Source organism: Contarinia nasturtii, unplaced genomic scaffold (genome assembly GCF_009176525.2).
Source record: "Contarinia nasturtii isolate CC-2019 unplaced genomic scaffold, AAFC_CNas_1.1 Cnas_scaffold_129, whole genome shotgun sequence".
In the NCBI taxonomy this organism is placed as follows: Eukaryota; Metazoa; Arthropoda; class Insecta; order Diptera; family Cecidomyiidae; genus Contarinia; species Contarinia nasturtii.
The window spans coordinates 9855908-9876918 of NW_022197486.1; the positions used below are offsets into that span (position 1 = coordinate 9855908).

Sequence of the window (21011 nt, forward strand, 5' to 3'; positions counted from 1 at the left end):
GACTGGTCTTTTAAAGTATTAAGAACAGAATCAAATGTGTGTCTTGGTGAGCTTCCTTGAGGGTGTTCGAATGACGATAGCTGAACAACAATGAGCGTCGATGATGATGACGATGATGGAGACGAATGTTGTTGTTTCAGATAAGAGCGTAGAGATTTATTCCGAAAATATCGAGAATGGGTGCACGTTTTATGCAAACACATAAACAGCACACAAAAAAAGAGAAACGAAGCGTTCAGCATTTTAAAAATACATGGGATTGTGTGTGTGGGAAAAGACTCTCATTTGAATTATGCTCGGATAATCGGATATGCGGACAAGCGTCGCAAGTAATTTGAACGATGACATTTTTTGTAGTTGTTATTTTTAAATCTGTGAAGCTACCAAGTTAATATGACAGAGAAATGGAAGAGAGAGAGAGAGAGAGAGAGAGAGAGAGAGAGAGAGATGAAGAGTAAGTGAGTCAGTGAGAGAAGCAAAAAACTTTGGCATTTGTTTTAAGCGGCTTGTAATCCCAATGAAATTGCTGATTTGAATTGGTTCACGAATATTTGAAATTATTTGTCATTAAAATCGATACATCTGCATTGCGAATGTGTGAATTTTTGATTTATAAAATTGCATGACCAACGTCCTCTGGGTTGGTTGCGTCATTTACGTAAGCCAATGACTTTCATGTTACCGAAAATGTTATTCCGGCCAATTAATCTCGGTTCATTGTGGCTGTCATTGTCCATGTTGCAAGATGTAAAGCTCCACGATTTAACCAACATTCTCCTAGATTAATTACTTACAGATGTTGTAGAAAGCTTGTTCGACAAAACCAAACGAATGCCAGAGCACCCACCATATATTATATCGATGCAATGTTTTCACGAAGTGAAAAGAAACTATTCAACAGCGGTTAATGAACGTTTTCGCAATGAGTTTTTTTTTCTTCATTTGTTTATTCACTATTCTTAACTAATTTGTTTGACGCGTCGGCAAAAACTTTGCTATTGTTCATATTGAAACGAAAAGAATCGGTTGTATCGGAGTGATTTGCAATGTTCGTTCATTTTCAATGTATGTATTATATTTACACGTAAAATCGTTTCGCCTATTATTGCTGTCTATGTATTGAATGGGATCGAGGCTATTATTCAACGTAAAATGTTATTTCCTTGATGGATTCCTATTATAAGCCAAATTTTTCCACTTAATTTCTGTTAAAACTCTACTAATTGAAAAGATGTTGAAAAGCAAGCGAGCTTCTATCAAAGTCCTTACAATAAGTAAATAAATTGACATAAAACTTCGTATTTAGCGAGCCACTTGAACATTGTTTATCGGCACAATCGCACACAATTTTAGCATCCATATCCCACTCTTGTGCTATGGAGAAAGTGCTTGCGATGATATTGAAACATTTCTTGTTCACAGTACACTGGGAATTCAATTAAAAACAATTATTCTTGTTGTGATGAATTGCGTTTTTGGTTGAAACGGAAATGAGCATCCAGATAAAGAGGGAGAGAGAGAGAGAGAGAGAGAGAGAGAGAGAGACGATCAAATACATATCTAGGCTATTACTAAAAAGATGTCTCTTGAATTAACTCAATTTTCACGCCCCACAAATTTGCAACGCAACTTTTTCGATTGTGTCCAATTGATTCGCTCGTATAATAACTCGATTTTAGCTATTATTTGAACGGAATTTCCATTTAGGTGACGGTGTTGCGATTTCGATTGAACATTAACAACAATTTGATGTGAAAAGTTTTATGGGACGAATTTAATGAAGTTCAGAAAAGAGATTTTCGGACCAAATGCATTATGGCCACTCAATGTACATAATCAATTTTTAATGGTGAGCCCCCATGAAAACGACACAACCATTCATTCGGACATACAATCTACCGGTTGTGCTAAAAGAGTATTTTCATCCAATGAACTAGTATCATCTATTAATTATGTCACCGACAACGCAAACCACCCGAAGACCAAAACGAAGACGGAATATAATGACATCGATCTTTATGTCGTTGAGAATATATCTATTTCTCTTGCCACCACCTTTGTCCACTTTCGTTTCATTTTGTTTGAACTTTTCCATGTTTTCATTGCAAATACGCACGTTCACACGCGCATGAATCATAAATTTAGCACATAAAACTCGGCACATGTTTCCATTTCACGTAATTTTGTTCCAGATGAAGACCCCAAAGAATAAAAAATGCAACATCCGGTGTCTAACGACATTATTGTTACGATGCGTAAAATGTATAAAAATGGTACATAATGAAAAGTGCTCAAATGCAATGCCCATTGCTCCTTCTCTCACTCTCACTCTGCTTTTCTCCATTTGTCTCATTCTTTTGCGTGTGTGTCTGTGTTTTTTTCTTCTGCGTCTCTTTAGCTAATAAAATTTGTTGCGTCAATGGCGATTAGGTTCTGTTTTTAAGTTTCATTTCGCTAGGTATAAAACGTTTCCAAAGTAATTTATCAATTGAATCAGGGTTGCGCTTGAACATATACCATCTTAACACGATCAAGTTATGGCCCTCACAAAATTTGTTTCTAATTTCAAATTAGACGATTCGTTCGTTTATACTGTTTTATTTGAAAGTAATGCTATTCAATTCGCCGCTAAGACCTAATCCCACATGAAACTTGCGAGCGAAAAAAACGGACTTTATTTTGGATACAGGCACATAAAATCTTATCTCCTACACAGTAGTGGTTTCTTTTTTGTTTTATGATTTAACTCCTGTAAAAGCGACCCTGTTTCCAATAAAATTGCTTGCAATATGCTGTTCTAAATGTCCGTCAAAGACTAGATGAGCACAAGAAAAGGCACAATAAAATTGGGTTCAAAGGAAAAGTAGAGCGCGTATTGCTAATTTTATTTCAAGCACAGTCCAGAGTGATTTTAAAACTGTGCCATAAATATAAACATCATGAGCGAAAATCGTTTCCAAACTTTAATTTTGATGTATCAAAAAGTCCAACACAAAAATAGAACTGAATTCAGTGTTTGAATGATTGTTATTTTAAATGGGATTTTATTCCATTGGACATTGTATAAAAATGATACAAATTGTCAAATTGCTGCAATTTAACAAACAACAAAAACAAAAACACTGAAAAATAATCGAAAACAATAATGAATGCTTTGATCCTTGTAGTTTCTTTATATTTCGGAAATAGTCGGCACATGAATTTACAGTGCACGTGATCATTGAAATCAAATTTTGTTGTTGTACAAACATGGATTAGCACTTTAACCAAAATGCCGAGATATGAGATAAATGTTTATCAACAATACGACATCTCTTGTGTGTAGTCGCTCGACTCGGCTGTGTGAATAATGATTGCAAATCCAAAATCCATAGATTGTGTTCCGGTTGGGTTTCATTTCATGATGAAAACTTCAACAGTTTGCTGTCGTTTTGAAAATGCAAACATTTTGCCATGAACTCGAATCTCCAGGTGGTTGGCCGCACAACATCAGGCAAATTTCCGTTTTATTTATTTTAGTTTTTGTCGCAGTGACACGAAAGAGGAGTGCCATACATACTTTCATTTTTACTCATTTTCAGAAGAATCTGGCATTTGTTATGCCGCTGACAAAATGCATCTTAATTGTAAATAGCAGGCGATAGGCGGCACACTCATTTCTTTTTATTGCAAATATTTCAAAGGTATTCAGAAAATCAAAAAAAAAAACATCATTCAAACAGAGTTGAAATGATTTTTAAATTGAAAATGGTTTAAGACAAAAGTTTCAAAAATATTCTCGAATCGTGTTTTCGTGTGATCCCCTTGGGCAGCAGGCAAAACTTTCGAACCGAAGATTGCATATCAGAGAATTTTGATCTTGTCTAAAATAATTATAGCATACAAAATGTGACGTGGATTGGACGGTCATTAAACCTGATATGACCGAATTCTTCATTCATGCTTTCGTGTGTGCTGAAAATGCATTACGTTGCCATCAGCAAGAATATTGTGTAAAATGTTTGAACGTCATTATTGTTATTGTTACCAAAGCTGACATGCACGAACAGCATTCACTGTGTATGTACACAAACTGTGTAACCTTAGGGTCGCTGAACGTCTTCTTAGTTGACTTGAAGAAAAGTCTGCAAGATTACACATACATGTGGTCGTGACCGAGCACCAACATCACGTGATTGATTCATAACATTATTAAACAAGTCGCAATCTTTTTTTTTAACAAAGTATAAACATATTACAAACAACTTGCTTACTTTGATTTCATTTGTTTCCATCTTAGTCAATTTTTTTTACAATTTTTCTTCAACCGAAAAAACCACATTTTGTAGATGTGGTATAATTTACGGGGGAGCAAAAGTGGATTTAACTGAAATGTATACCATTGTTCAATTGCTTTTTTTTATATTTGAATTGAGTTTGAGTACGAGTGCTCAAAAACTACGTTATTTTCGTACAAACCGCAGTCGAGCAAAGAAAAAAAATCTTTACCTGCTTTTGGTTGTGCGACCACAGCGAGTGAGAATCCATTGTTCATTATCTTAATTATTAAGAATCTATGTTTCTTTGAGTACTGACTGTTTATGTCGAATTTTTGTGCTTTTTGTGCTGTGAGGGTTTCCCTTAGACGTTTTTGTGTTAGCCCAAATGTTCGCCAACTCAAAAATATTTGGTTCAATTATTTTGTGGCGAAATGCTTCAAAGCACTTTGTCTATCCTCTTCATCTTTTCGTGGCAAAATCAATCAATACCCGATATCCAATTTATGGAAATGTTCGGTCTAGGGGGTAGACACATGGAATATTACTTGAGATATTCACCGAAATTGAAGGTACTCTTGGTATTCTTGGTATTCTCAGTTTTAGACGAAATGTCAATGCATTCAGCAACGTCTCACAATGTGCATATATGAATATTATCTTCCAAATATTAAAAAAAAACTTTTTCAACGCTATTAAGTGTAGTATTTCAATTGGTTTAATAAATACAAAAACAATTTTGATAAAAATAGCAGAAAGAAAATGGAAAAAATTAAAATAAATTTCGAAATGGTGAATGTTAAAACGAAATGGAAGAAACTTGAAATCTTTATTACCGATATCAATTTGACATTTGGTAATCACGGTATTCACATTTTTAGTACAAGTAATCTTTAAATAAGTAAGTAATTGTCATATTTGAAAATAGATAGGTATTATGACAATTCATTGGTATTCATTCATTCTCTATTGTGTCTACCCCCTAGTGTTCGGTTTTTGGGTCAAATTTTTTTTTCTTGTTAAATTCTTCCACATTCCTTCAAATGATTGACTTGCCCACCTTATTCATAAACTTTTGCTAAACAATTAATTCGGTCATGATAATCCGATACAACAAAACCGCTAACTCAGTTGTTTTCGCGAGTTTTCAACGTGCAAATATGCTTTGGTGTATTTTCATTGAGTGGCGAGACCATAATTTCGAAAAATGCAACCAAAATGGATACAAAAAGAAAATCGACAGTGTGCAATTTAGTCCAATTTGGTAGTTCGAATTTTTCATGTTTGAATTACTTCCATATCATAACGAACCTTTTTACTGCAACTTTATTATGATTATTTATGGTCGTTGAATTGTTATGTGTTACATTATGTGCGACGCCCAATGTCGCAACAATGAAAAAGCAATGGAGAACGAAAGAAAGTACTTATTCGGTGTGTAGTATTATGATATACACATTTTGCACATATGCCAAGATATAAAATGTAAATGTTTACGAAGAAATCGTCTGCATAAAAGTTCGGCTTTTTATTCTTTGTAAACCGCGTTTTCAAAAATATGCGTTCGCATTCAAGTCCAATGTAATGAACATGCAACATCAAATCATAAACGTGCAGATAGAACGAGAAAAGAAGAGAAGAAATAAATCGGATAAAGAAAAAATACCCACCCAAATCAATTTATTGTCCCGGAGGTTATATCAAAACCACAACATCAGTCAAGACAACAATCCACGCAACATGCTTTATGGAACTTATAATAATGAAGAATCATTCGAAAGCATAAATATAATCAACATTTTTATTCATCTTGTGTTGCGTTTGGTCCGTAAGCCATGTCACTGAATAATTTCCTACCATATTGAGAATCATCATTGCCGAATTTACCTGAAGCGTTTCAATGGATAAGATCTCATCACACTTTTCCATTCAGATACATGCGAATAGTCAGCATTTCCAAGTTATATTGAATTCATATTCGTCTTTGAAATGCTAAAGAGAAAAATCATCTGTGGCATGAAGAGAGAGAAAAAAAACCATTCACACCATTCGCAAACAAACGACCTCAAACAGAGAGAAAGTACAGCGAAGAACGTAATCATGGAATATTAAACATTTTGCCAAATCACAAAATGTCAAGTGTGTTACTGTCTTAATTAACAACAGAATCATTATTCAATTTTTGTATGAAGACAACTTCAATGATATATTGTGATGTGAACATGATGCGTAGAAAAACAAAGTTGTTACTGTTGTTATTATATTGAACATTCAATAGTCCTATTTTGCAAAATATGTGTCATCTTAAATTCATTACGCGCCCATTTTAAATGCCATCCAATTTTCATGCTGAGGATCTCATACACGAACACACACAAACACACACGGAGTACATAAGTGATTGTATTCAGTTACGCAGAAAAATGTTTATGTAAGAAAAACAATGCAGAAAAATATGTTGAATTTGAGCTATAATTTTCTCTTCTACGTATATGACAACCAAAATTCTTCCACTTATTACAAAGCACTTGAGCTCACAGTGCACCCATTCCATTCAGATAATTTGCAAGTGATTTTAAAACATACATTATACACAGCATGTACGTCACACGTATACTAGGGGCTCGGACGTATTTTTTATTCGTGAAAAATCTTGCATATTCACGAGTACTGGTGCATTTCGAGTAGAGTGAACAATAATTTCACTTTCTGTGAATATTCCTGATTATCGTAAATACGCAAAATGGCAGCAAATGGTACATGTCATTTAGTGGAACGTCATTTGCAAAATCACACAGGCTTATTATAAGAATATTAATTACACACTTTTGAAGTTCTTCACCCAAATTATTTTTTTTTTGTCAAAGAAATTTTTAGCCTGAAAATTGTTTTTATGCAATAATAACATGATTATAAATTTTATTATGTGTTGTGTGTGTGTTTCAAGTTGCTGTTGTATACGAACTGTATAATTATAAAAAACTGTTGCTAATAATTATAATATTTGTCGCTACATACCAAATTCATACAAAATTGTGATTATTTGATGTTTTTTTTTGCAAGTTCCGAGCCCCTAGCACGTATATAATATAATGAATATGCCAATATTTACAACAATCAACTCAACACACTTCGTTAGTAATACTTTACAACCATAAATTATTCTTATATCTCTCACACAATAATAGCAATAACAATGACGACGGTGATAATACTTTAGATAACTATTACTAAATAATTATGATTCAGTTTAAAATGATTTAAAGCTTTCAAAACTGATTTGTTCATTAGAACATTATATGAATACGGTATACAAATATGCGAAACATATGTTAAGTGTTGTAACAATAACGTTGCCACTGAAATCTGACACAAAAAGCCGTAAGCAATACTTGAACCAATTTTACGAAAAATTATTGACATTTTTAACGATGCACGAAATAGTCTTGTAATAGTCTTGAATGCGATGATATTTTAATTTATTTATTTTCCATAAGAATAAAAACAAATTTCTAAGTGACATCCTTAAAATGATGCCATCATTTTCATCACCTGATAACCGTATTCATTTATCAGCGATATAAATACAATAAAATATAAAGAGCGACCGAATGCATTGTTTTGTGTAAGAGAAAGAGAAAAATGCGTCACTCAAATCGACACGTACTACATTTATTTCTCCACGTGTGTTATTTACGGTTACATCTATTACAGTCATTCATCTCAAGCTAGAATTTAGCTGCCAGATCGACAAATGAATGTTTCGCTAAATGCGATGACAAACGGCGTTTTTTTTTTGAAAATTGGAGGAAATTTGGTTTCGTTAAATTCATATATTAAGTCAATGGCGGCTAAGTCAATGGTGTGATTCCTTTTGCATTTCAAGCCGAAATGGGAGTTACTTGAAAAAAATTGAAATGTACAGAGCATTACTTAATGTATATATACCAAAACCTATTTATTTTCGTTTGTATTTTGTTGGCTTAATCTATGGCATAAATTATGCTATACATTCCGTAACATTCTTCCGTTGTAATGTGCGGGAGTCCGGGCGATTTCATATGAACGGAATAACTAATTATGGTTTATTTCGGTTTTTCGTCGGAGCGTCCAACACACATTTTCATTTCATTTACAATCGTATAGATCTTGTTTGTTTGACGCTTCATCGCCCATCATAATATATAGAGACAGAGCAATAAAGAACTTTATGAAAATGATTGTACGTGAAAAAATATCGACGGGGCGAGTTTGATTAAGTCGTCGTCGTTGCCATTCCGTCAAAAGCAATTTCTATTCGGATTAAGAATTTTTTATTTAAATTTTGAATGCAAAAAAACAAAACAAATTTTGATGCTTTTAATACAGCCGAAGAATTGTGAGAACGACAAAAAAAATTTGAAGAGATTTTTTCGACTTGGTTATTTTCTCACAGTCTCACGCGTTAATATTAGTTTTTCCTTGTGCATCATTAAATATGACGATTTTGTGATGCAGGAAATATGGCCGATGAAAATTGTGCCCAGTGGGTACTATTCACCCTTCTTGTGCGCTTCAGATGTCTAGACAATGAGTGTTGATTAGATGAATCTTCCGATCCAGTGTCATTTTCACAGCAGGAGAAAAATTGGCATATTTTGTATCAAGCCATTGTGTGTGTCATATTGTACAATGACAATGCATAGTCATTCATGTGGCTTGTGCAAGCGAAATCAGATCATCGTTTTATGTACTTAGCAACCAAAAACTTGTACAACGCACATAATGATATATATACGAAGTTCTCTTATCTATCTTTCTCTTTCTTTGCATAAAGATTTTTTTTTCTTCTTCTTCTCTTTTGCGTTCGATGTAATTGATGCCATTTCATTATAATAAAGCGATTTCTTCGTTCTCTCATACTTGCATCGCGTCGCTGTTATCATCTAACTTCTTTTTGTTTATTTGATGGGTTTCTTTTTTCGCTGTACTTGCAACGTACGATGGGAATTTTTGTTGTGAACAACATCGATTTGTGCGTGTCAAGGAAAATAATTCATTCGATAGTACTCAACAATTTGTATGTAACAGAAGTATTTGTGTAAATGAACCATTTCATTTTGAATATTTCAGCAAGCAAATACAATGTAGCACTCCGTGTTGTTTCAATCCATTTGAATTATTTAATTCAAAATTACGTTTATTTGAAAGCTTTTTATTAAATATACACGCTATATATAGAGAAATTCCGGAAACTGGTTTGATATAGAAATTGGAGCGGAGGTGCGCATATCAACAAGCATACTGAAATTTTTAAAACATTTGAAATAATTAAAAAGTTTTTTCTAAGCGAAAAGTTCAAACAACAAGGGTTAAAATGATCTCCGAAGTAGAGGTACATTTTTCTGGAAAAATGAAATGCATGTTAGATTACTTTAAATAGTTTAAACTTTTCACAACGTTCATAACATTGTGGATACAGTATCTGTAGAAATGTAAGACTTTAAAGCAGCGAAATCATTTGTGAACATATTTACATTTATACCAGAGAATTCGAATCCTAGTCGTTGCTTTCATGCTCTTCAATTTCTAAAATCAACATTGTCAACACAGTTGATAAGCACTTTTCTCATCAATTATACCGATAAAAATAAACGCTGAATTATTTAACAATCAAATTCGAAAATATTCACATTGAGCTCAAATCGACCAAAATCTGTTTTGGAATGAATTTGGTGATTTTTTTTGCTGTTGTTGTTCGTCCTCATTCAGAATGCGTATTGATCGCCATAAAATGTAAATTGAAATATTATATTATTGTTGACGTGTCGATTGTATTTACCGTGTGTACATACACCATTGAATTATCAGTCGATTGCATGACATTGGTTCGATAATATTATTTTGGTTTTCATGTCAATCAAAAATTCATCAGTTCCGTTCAGTAAAATGTTGAATAAGAGTTTGCCATTTGTACATGCACTATACATACACTATTTAGTGATATTTGTGACGGTGTAGAGTCATCGGTTGGCGTGGTAGTACACAACGAAAAGTGTCAGACAATGTTGACATTTCATTGACAGCTGAAAGAGTTTGAGATGAACCAGATACAGAGACGCAAGTAAACGAAACCATTTACTCAATATGCATGATGTCATATCGTGGCGGTTGATTATTTTTTTCAATGCATCAACACTCAAAATATGATCCATACGGTTTATGGTAATCTATTTTTGTCCGTTCGAACTAATTTGTTTCGAATTTTTCGGTTAATGTAATACTTCCAAATTGTGGCTTAGCAAATTATTCGACGTAAGCAAGACGCAAACAAATGCAATGAGATCCAATATCTAAATATAAGCAAAACAGTTTTCATTACAACCATTTGCATTAAACACTGACAGAATGAGCGTATTAAAAGTGTAAGTCGGATATGGTATATTGATAAGAATGATATAATTCGGAGTGTTGTTAGCTTTTAATCATTTCATTTTAGATTAATGCTACTTCATTATTCATTGATTTCTTTGATAAATCGAAAGCGTTTAAAGCATTTCATTTAAAACAGCACATTGAATATCTCTGAATTATGATGACAACGAAAAACCAACCATCACGAAGCACCACACTATACCAATTAAATGAATTGTTTCTTTTTCATTTTTTGACATATATTTCTCGACGATTTTCCGACCATTTCAGCCATACGGACAGTGAGAGCCGTGTTACATCGAAATACGTGAAAATGAAAGCGAAAATATGGCCACAAATAAATTAATGCCGTAAATAATAATGATCAAATGTTTGAATGATGCATTCGAATGCTCTTTATTCTTGCTTACGATTAATAGAAAAATCTTCTGACGAGAAAAAGAAGAGACGTAATAACATTTATTTTGATGGAATCAACTTTAACAAATTGTTCATAATGCACAAGAAAACGATACGATGTAAAAAATGTGGAGTGTACATTTATCGTGATAAAATCAAATGATTTCACTTGAAATTCGTTCATATTTCGCATTTATAACTGTGAACATTATCAGGTGTTCGGATAAATCGGCCGGATTACTGAATAGCTCGAATTCAATATTGAATAACTGAATGCATTCATAATTCATGAAATATTGCGGATTTGGACGAACTTACGACCACTTGACGTTTGCATAAAAAAGTTTTGATTGTTTCAGGGTAATTGCACAATGAATTAACAAACTTTGAAAGCTATTCAAAAGAAACGGCATTTTTTCCGAACTTGTTAATTAACGTATATTTCCTCTTCTCATGCACCTCAACTACTGGTGTCTGTGTGTGTTTTTTTCTACCGAGAAGAAAGTGTAACGATTTAAGTTGTTTGATGTGTAGGTGTGAACGATGCGAATGTTTTTCTGCGATTCGAAACATAATGATTTTCATCATACTCAAGCAGGCAGAACAAACACTAATAAAATGGCAAAAAGGAATTCTATGAATTGAATATCTGCAAAATAACTTTGTAATCAGTTTCAACGATAATTTTATGTGATGTTATTTTATCGTAATCCCCATCCAATTTTATGTTTTATATTTTCCACCAAATTTCGAACGAAAATTCATATTTCCTTCGCATGAACGTTGCAATTTTGAAAGCAAGCAAAAAGTTAGCTGGCTATCATAGCCATTTCGTTTTCTTTCTCATTTATTATGAGGTCTAATGCATATTTGCACATGATTGCCGCTAAAATTTAGCTGAATCAAAACTTTATTTTATGACTGTTGGGAAATCTGTTCTTTCGAAAATGAGCATGCAATGAAAATATTGGTTGGTACTTAAAAAAATTTAGTATTTTTCTAGACATTGGGCAACGATGATTCTTGAAAACAGCCAATAAATTTATGAACTGCTAGTCACTTTGAAGTATTTATATATATTGACTTACATTTCGAGCGGTGAAAACAGTTAGAATTTATCACCGAAACAAAATCATGTTCTCATTACATTTCTCTATCTCTAGTAATTTAACATTGAACAAGCGTGCTAAAAGCGACTAACTAAAAAACGAATGACTTTATCTGTGTGATTGAGAAAAGTTGATTGAAATCAAGTACCGTTTCGATTTTAAATAGTCTTTCGTTGAAAATATACTAAATTATGGACGACGAATGACGCTACACATATATATCATTGGTCATTTGTGTTTTTTTTCTATTGGAAAACCGCAATACCTTCCGATGCTTGACCATTTTTTTTTCACACAAGAAGTTCCATTTAATTTTTTGAAACCGAACTAACCATATATTTTTTTTCTCTTTCTCATTATGCTTAGGAAATCGAACGCAGTCATCATGTGTAATCAATGATTCAGATCGCATTTGATTGCATTCACGTTCAGACATATGTGTATTTCGAATCAAGCATGGATAACAGTGTCCAATGAAACGAAATATTGGTGCAACATCTTCTAGAAGTATATGGCTGTGTGGCTGAACTAGAAACATAAAAGCGCTTTCGACAAATTGATTGCAGCGGTTTACATTTATTAGTTAAAAAAGAAGAAGAAGAATATTTTTCATTGCAAACATACACACAACACACAAAAACCAGTTATGGTGACAACGGATGAACCAAACCAAGAATGGCTCCGGCAAAAGGAGCTAGAATGCGATGAAAGTCTACGCAAAATCAACACAACTTTTGAAGCGGGTAAGCAATTTATATTTTATAGTGGAAGATGTGGTTTGCTCTCTCATTTAAATTTACCACAAAAATAAACAGTCAATTAATATTGGCATTTCCATATGAGCAACGATGCATTCCGTAACTTTTGTGACTTTTCCAATTTAAAAGTTTTTTTTTCTTCATTTAATAAGATCAGCATATATGAGGAATAAACAGAAACTGCTCATACATCCACATTTTAAATATATATAATTTTTGTTCATTGAAATAACCAACACAAACTTTTTATCAGCGATACGAACCGAAACCAAACCATTTTTTTGGTTTCACTTAAAACCAGACCGGAGCAATCGGAACGTTCGAAAAATGGTTCCTACTGCAAATCGCAGTCTGCGATGAGCTGTGCTGTGTGCATAGCATCAACGTTGTAGACTCATACATTCAAAGCATCGTCATTCACGTATACATAGCGTGAATGTATGTTCGCCATATAAACCATTTTCGGAACGTTCCGCTTGCTCCGTTTCGTTCAATACACAAATGAAACCAATTCGAGATACCACTCCGAAATCGGTTTGTATGAGAAATGTCAAACCGGTTCGCATCGCTGCTTTTTATTCCGAGTTAACTGTACGTGCCAGAAATCACAGCTAATTCATTATTACATTTTATTTGTTCGGTCAATGAACAAATGACAATTATTAAAAGAAAGTGTTCCCTTTATAAAATATTAGACTCTTCTATCCAATAGAAAGAGCTTTGATAAAAATCAACACCAAATTGAATTGTTTAAAATAAAATATCCAATGGCATGTCACTGCGTGTGTATAATCCGTTTTTTTTAAATGAATATTTCTCGGACATCATTGTTCTTAATTGATTTTGATTTAAAACATTTAACTCTATCAATGGCATTTTTAAAATTGCATCAAAAATAATGTTGACCTGACAGAAAATCCACCAGGTCCAACTTGTTTAAATTGTTTTTTTGATTTTTTTACGCTGTCAAAAGTGTAATGGTTTTCTCTATGGAAAATGTTCAAATCATCTATGGTATCTTTTAGGTTACGTGGTAGAATCAGGCAGAGTTCAACTGAATTTATATTGTCATTCTTCACTATAGACATAGATGGTCTGTAAATTATTAAATTGGATAACTTTTGGACAGACTTCAATCTGTTCGATTGAAAGATTTACTGAGAATATCTCTGTATAGGAAAACCTAATAAAAAAAAGAAGTATCCATAAAATTCGATCCTTTGATGTTCAAAGACTAGACAAATACTACTAGAACATAATAATGGACTACAATGCGACGAAATTCGAAATGGCTTTGTTATTTGCAATACATTTTATGCATATGCAGTGTGTTGAATGTTCGCTTGCCAACGTCAAATCTCAATAAGCTGTATTGACTGAACGTCCAAATCATACGGTTGATGTGTGTCAGATAATATTGATTGGTGGCTTTAAAAAAAGCTTTCATGCTTGAATTTTCAAACTACCCGATAAATATCAATTTACCGGGCAAATACCACGTATTTTCTCAACTTACCTTTATTATTCTAATGTCCATTCGGTTCGTTTACTGTTATAACAACTTTCTTCGTATGTTTTTTCTCTCTTTTCTGCTCTCTTCTTTGAATGCGAATAGGTCGAAATCGTCGGCATACAAATCTCAACGTTTTTATTATAAAAGACGTGAAAGCATTTTAAATGTTGATATTTTTATGAAAATACGAAAGAAAAAGATCTCCTCCGCACTAATCTGTTTAGTGACAGTGTCTTCTGGAATGTATATGTCGGTGCTAAACTTATATGTTTATTTTTCTTTGTTTGTACACTTTATGCTACTCCTCTTTTCATTCCGTAGACATTCCGGCCATTATTACGTTTGATTCTACGCTTTTTTGCGACTTGTTTTTTTTTATACAAATCTGTTGACGCTTTCTTTAGTAGGTCAACAATTCGTCCGTAACTTAAGGCTAAATAAATAGCAATTTACGTGCCGTTTTAGATTTTATCTATATTAGAATGTGTGCGGTACATTTTCCGGTACAGTTAAGTCTCGCTTTGGTCAGAATTTGATAATTCGAATTAAATCGTAGTGCATGCGTTAAGCTTTTCGGTATTTCATTCGAATGTGTACGAAAAGTAATTTAAATTATAATGCCGATTCGATGAATGATTTATAGGATTGAAACAGAAAATACCACTTGTGATTCGTTCTAAGTGAATATGAAGCGCTGGGATATGCTTAGCAAGTCATGCAAATCATTCGGCGATAAGAAAAAATGCTGCCGAGTAAAAAATGTGGCAGTACACAAAATGGTTCTGAAATGTTTTGTCTACGAAAAGCTGTAAATTTCGTTTTTATTATGAAATTGATCCAAAAATAAGATTATTTGGCATGTCGCGCAAGCATCAGACTTGCCACTTTTTTTAAAAGATGAATTGGCATATTCGTGTTATCATCATTCAGCAATCAATTTATCTCGAAATCAATTATATTCAAGAGCAAAAATGAAAGGAATTGGTTATTTGGTTGAAGGATCAACTTAAGTGAGTGAGCAAGCTACAACAATAAAAAGGTTCATGATTTTATACTTCGATAATTTGAAGATAACATGAAATGACTCTAAAATCGAGCTTTAACTGTAGCCTATCCTCGTAGCAGCAGTAAAACATGTAGCCTTTTTTTTATTCGGAAAGTTTCGTATTTTTTTTTCCTTTTTCTTGGTATATTTTTACTTTCGACATTATTTGTCTAATGCTTTGACATTTATTTATTCTTTTTGCAAAGAACTGCAAACAATTGCAATGACTCCGCTGGAATGTCGTCCTTTTTTGTGAAAAAAAAATACACATTGACTGTTGTCAAGGCATAATAACAAATTAAAAAAATGCGTAAATTCTGCTTTTCTCTATGCATCAAATGCTTTCCTCGATATTTCTTATTTTTATCATCAGTTTTTTTCATGGTATAGGTGTGCATTGTACGTTCAAACGGTACACAGAGAGGAACTAGTAGTATATCGGTTGTGGTTGTTGATGTTGGTTGCCATTTATACGATATCCGGTTTTGTTGTTGCAAAAAAAAAGAAAAATTTCCCATCCACATAATCGGCCTATGTGTATACAAGTGCAATGTGCATCTTATGGTTCAGTACCAAATATTCACATGCAAAAGAACACTGCTTATCTATACATTCCTGTTGCTTCTAACTCATTGTGGATTGAACGTTACATTTATGGAAATTATCCGGAGAGAAATGAAAAAATAGCAAAAATTAATAACGACGCACAAGAACCGACTGGAGTAAACGAAGAAAAACAGTTTATCTGTAACATTCACACAAAAAGAAAAACAAGAGTGTAGTGAGAGAAAGTGAGAGGTAGAAAAAAAAAATGAAAGAAAAATAAAGCGAACGTAACAATGAAGCAAATTGCTGAAAACAATTAGTAAAAACGGTTTTTTTTTTCTTTTATTATTTAACTGCTGGAAAAGTGTTGTGTTTCGCATAACTTATGCTTTGCGGATTAGCAGTAGATAAACGTGAAAAATGCAAAAATAAGAGACCAAACGATAGAAAGAGCGAATGAGATATATATACGGACAGGATGCTTCTACGTGACTATTAATAAATTGGAGAACAATGCTTGCGTATACAATGCGAAACACCAACAACAACAAAAAAAAGCGCGCGCTCACACACACACAATTGAATCACCCATTCATAGCACTTAATAAAGCGTACGAGTGTACATTTCAAATTGTTACTTATTTTTGTGTCTTTTTTCTCTGTTTCTCCCGTATACAATCATGTTGTTATATGTACGCATTGAACTTGCATGATCTTTTAACGGTTGTTCGGATATATTCTTGTGCTAACTAAGCATCAAATGACTGACGTTAATAAAAATTTAAATATAGAATGACCACAATGACATTGCCGCATTTTGTGACATGTGTCGAATGCGTATTAAATGGAATATATACATGGACACCGAACGAAGAGCAATGGCAACAGCGCTTCGAAATTATCATCATCTTTGCATTCCGTGTGGGTATTTGAGCAAAAGACAATGATTATTGTTATCATTATTCGCACGGAATTGCAGTAATTCATTTCAAAAACCAATTTCATTTCACTGAACATTTTGGACGTTGGACGTTGGATTTTGGTTTTTATTTCGCAAGCACAGTCAAATGGGTTGGTTTATAAGATTTTTTTTTGTTTGTCTGCATTCTTTTTTTTTCTCGTGCATACGAAGGGACACAATTTGCCAACTGAAAAACTTTTTTGTTTTGTTTTTTTTTTTCCTTGATGAATGATAATTGTTCACATTAAGAAAACGAGTTGAAGAAAAAATGGGACACAAAATTCGGCGTATAAACGACATGAAATGAAGACAAAAAAACACATACCCAATAACCTTATGCCATAATTTGCCTTGATTGTTTGCTCTGTTATAATCAAAATACGAGATAAGGGCTTGTTCGGTGAATTATTTCGAAGATACATCCTCTCAGTTTCATTTCATATTTGAGAAAATTGTTTGCGTTTGCCAGATGTCTGAAACGGTTTTGGAATCATTTTTATGGGAAATTGATTGGAGCGAAATGACTCTATTCATGCTAAATGCACCAAACATGAATACAGTGTTCGAAAATGTTTTATTATTGACATTGCCATTGCTATAATTTATCCTGAACACAATTGAATTCGGTGGCAACTGGTGGGCTTGTGACATTGTCGCAAATGGAGATAATTTGGAATAATTCAGTCGACAACAATACATGCGACGAATTGAAAGTGGGATATAAACTAGTTTTGAGTATGTTGACGTTATCACACCTCGTTTCGGAAGTGAAATGACGTTGCTTCTTCTCAACGCAAAACACATATACTTCACACGTTCAAACAAGAATAGTACTGATTACACTTTTAGTAGATGTACGAGATGTCTGTACGATCTTTTAATATCAATGGACGGACGAAGGAATGAGCAAACAAACGAATGCATGAATGAATGAAATGAACGAAAGAAGAAAAAAAAATCGGTCATTAGCCAACACGTTTTAATGTGAATGGCGACGTAATGTAACACTGTGAAGACTGATACATTTATTTATAATTTACGTGAAAATCTTTTACTCGTTCAGCAGGAGCGCTTTTCAAGTGAATAAAAAAAGAAGAAGAAGACAAAAACATTTATATCGAACAAAGACATCGAACATTCGTGTCATTTTCCAAAAGTGATATAAAATTGGTCGTAATTTTAACCACTCTGAATTCATTGCTTATCGCCGAGCACGCAGATGGCACATTCGCCTAATGAAAATTGAAATATATCGTTACCAATTTCAGAAGCAATTAATTTTGCCAATGCAAAATACCATCGAAAAATCAAGTCTTACGAAATATTTTATTCATTTAAATTAATTTATAATATCTTTTTGGTGTAGTAATTGCTCGACTGAGATACAATTCTACGGGGACGCATTTCTTTTTTTTTTTTCATTTTCATTCTCTCTCCCGTTTTCGAATGGGACCGCTGAAATGACGAAAAATTGATTCAAGGTGTCGACTTTTCAACATTGTTGTGTATGAAAATGATACGTGCTCCGATTTCATGAATTCCTTTTTTTTTGGTCGGATGTTTATGTATCTTCTTATGCGCGGATGGGCCCTGTGCATAGAAATCAGTGCGGTAAATTTAGACACAAGAATACATATCTGATGTTGGGATACAAGATACAAGCATAGAGTTGCCATTCCATTAAATTAACGTGATGCGAAATTTTTTCTCCACACGAGATGCTTCATTTATGCGTTCATCGGTGAAAAATGATTTCCTTTGGGGCATACAAGATCATATGTAAATATCAGAAAGAATGTCATAAATACATGTGTGCTGCTATATGAAAAAGTCATACATCAGTTAAAATGGCCTTCGGAGGCAAAGAATACGATGCAAGGCACATCCACTTATATACACACGCGGACGCATACCAAAACGAAACAAAAAAAAAAACAGCTTTAGATAGAAGGAGGATTCAGTGGAAAAAAACTAACGAATGAAGAAGAAGATATCTATTTTAAATGCAATCTGATTTTCTTAAGCGAATTTCGTCATATTTCGTCAACGGAGTAAAGCCACTTCGATTTGCCAGAATGTCACGCATCATAGGATCCACAGCAATTTTATTAGATGCTATGCTGCATTTAGAATTCATCAGCACAGCACACTGTGCCGCCATCGTTCTTGTCGCCACCTTTTTCAGATCATTTCGAGAGAATCAAGCATAAATTTTGGTTATTTTTTTTTGCATCAAAGTGTATTCGTCGTGAATAGAGAAAAGAAGAGAGAGAGCACGCAAAGCATCTTTGCTTCCAGGAATCCTTATGATTTTACTCGTGTCACACCCCTTATTTGAAATTCAACATAAAACATTGTATTATTTAGAATTTATTTTGTTGCGCTTTGTCTTTCCGCACTTCATGAGAGTCACCGTTTTATTTCATTTCCAATGTTGTTGTTTTCCTCACAAATGATGCAAAGAAATTATTATTTACATCGCTTTCTCTCTTCTGTTTCTTCTTTTCTTTTTGCAAATATGAGCAAATAGATGTTAGGCAATCAAATGTGTACATTTCTATGTTGGTTTAGTGAACGTATGAACGACCGTATAAGTGTAATATGCGAGCGAACGAGCGCACATTGCTCTTGCAATGACATTACAGATAAAATTGAGGTGGTATGCATATATATTTATGACAAACAAACCAAAAATCCAGCTAAAATTATTATACAATTGCTACACTGTGCTGCTTTATTGAATTTAATTCGAAATCAGCTGGTGCCAGCTCCATTAGGCAATAAACGTATTAAATATTGCCACCGCTACAATGTTGTCGACGCACAACAACAAAAAAATGCGTTACAATAAAAAATAATTTCGAAAGAGATTAGCACGACGATGAGATTGGTAATAGGGACTGGCTGTATAGGCAATTTTTGCTAATGCAATATGCATAAAGTGATTTCCATATTAAATACCATTCAGTGCCGATAGCATTATTGTCACCGGTTCAGCAAACACCATCTAATTACCATTAATTTTGATTACAGGTAAATTTTGCCGTGGAACATTTGATGGATGGCTGTGTTGGCCCGACACACCTGCAGGGACATCAGCCCAAGCATCTTGTCCGGATTTCAAAATCGGCTTTGATCCATCACGTAAGTGTGCGCTAGTTTTATGACCAATGGTCCAGTTGTAACGTTAATATTTTATGAAAGATACGAAAAACGTAGAGATCATTCTAATATACATAAATGACCAGCTTAACCAAATCAAAACACACAATTTCATCATATCATTCCACCACATTGAGTGAAACATCCAGAGGGTAACTGTAATTTTTCAAAGGGGTTTTCATCTCTCTGAATCATACCTGACTTTGTATACGTTGATGAGAGGAACAACTTTTCATTTTATATTGTGAAACTCATAGTTTGTTGACTCTCCTGATATTCAACATAATCAAAACGGAAAAAAACGATAATCCATTTAATTATATCATTATTAACTAAGATGAATAATTTCGTAGGCCGTATTCTTTATGAGCGACAGAAACAGGTCAGAGGTAAATATTCCAGCTATTTCATGCATGCAACATTCAAAATATGAATCGTGCAAAAACGTGTACAACAATAATTGCAAAACCATTATCATAATTCTGCAAAGTGATATCTCGTGCAAGGTACACCAAAAAATGGGGAAAAAGTCATATGATCGAATGGGTCCAATACCGAATCAGTAAAGTAAACAAAAATGTTTTTTAAAAAAATTCCGCAATTTGAATTTGGTTGTTCATTTGCTCAGTCAATTATTGGATTAAATTGAAACGGCGACAATTTTCTCCAGTTTGTCCAACAATACTAATTAAATTGAGTCCATTATTATTCAAAATGCACGGAAATTTTTACGATTGGAATTTTTTTTTTACTATAAAAGCATACGTCGTTTATACACAGTCGATATGATTGGCATAATAATACGATTTACAAAAATTGTTGGAAAAAAAAACTCATTCACCATGGAA

The 21011-nt window shown here is 33.4% G+C and overlaps 1 protein-coding gene across 2 annotated transcripts in view; it reads left to right on the plus strand.

Moving 5' to 3' along the window:
• The window catches only part of LOC116350468 (calcitonin gene-related peptide type 1 receptor), a 59279-nt gene that overhangs the window by 13611 nt on the left and 24657 nt on the right, over window positions 1–21011 (plus strand). For both annotated transcript variants that reach the window (XM_031782268.1, XM_031782274.1), the window contains exons 2-3: window positions 12545–12921; window positions 20035–20145. In XM_031782268.1, the coding sequence (XP_031638128.1) occupies window positions 12825–12921; window positions 20035–20145 (208 nt within the window). In that variant the 5' untranslated portion in view covers window positions 12545–12824. The remainder of the gene's footprint in view (window positions 1–12544; window positions 12922–20034; window positions 20146–21011) is intronic.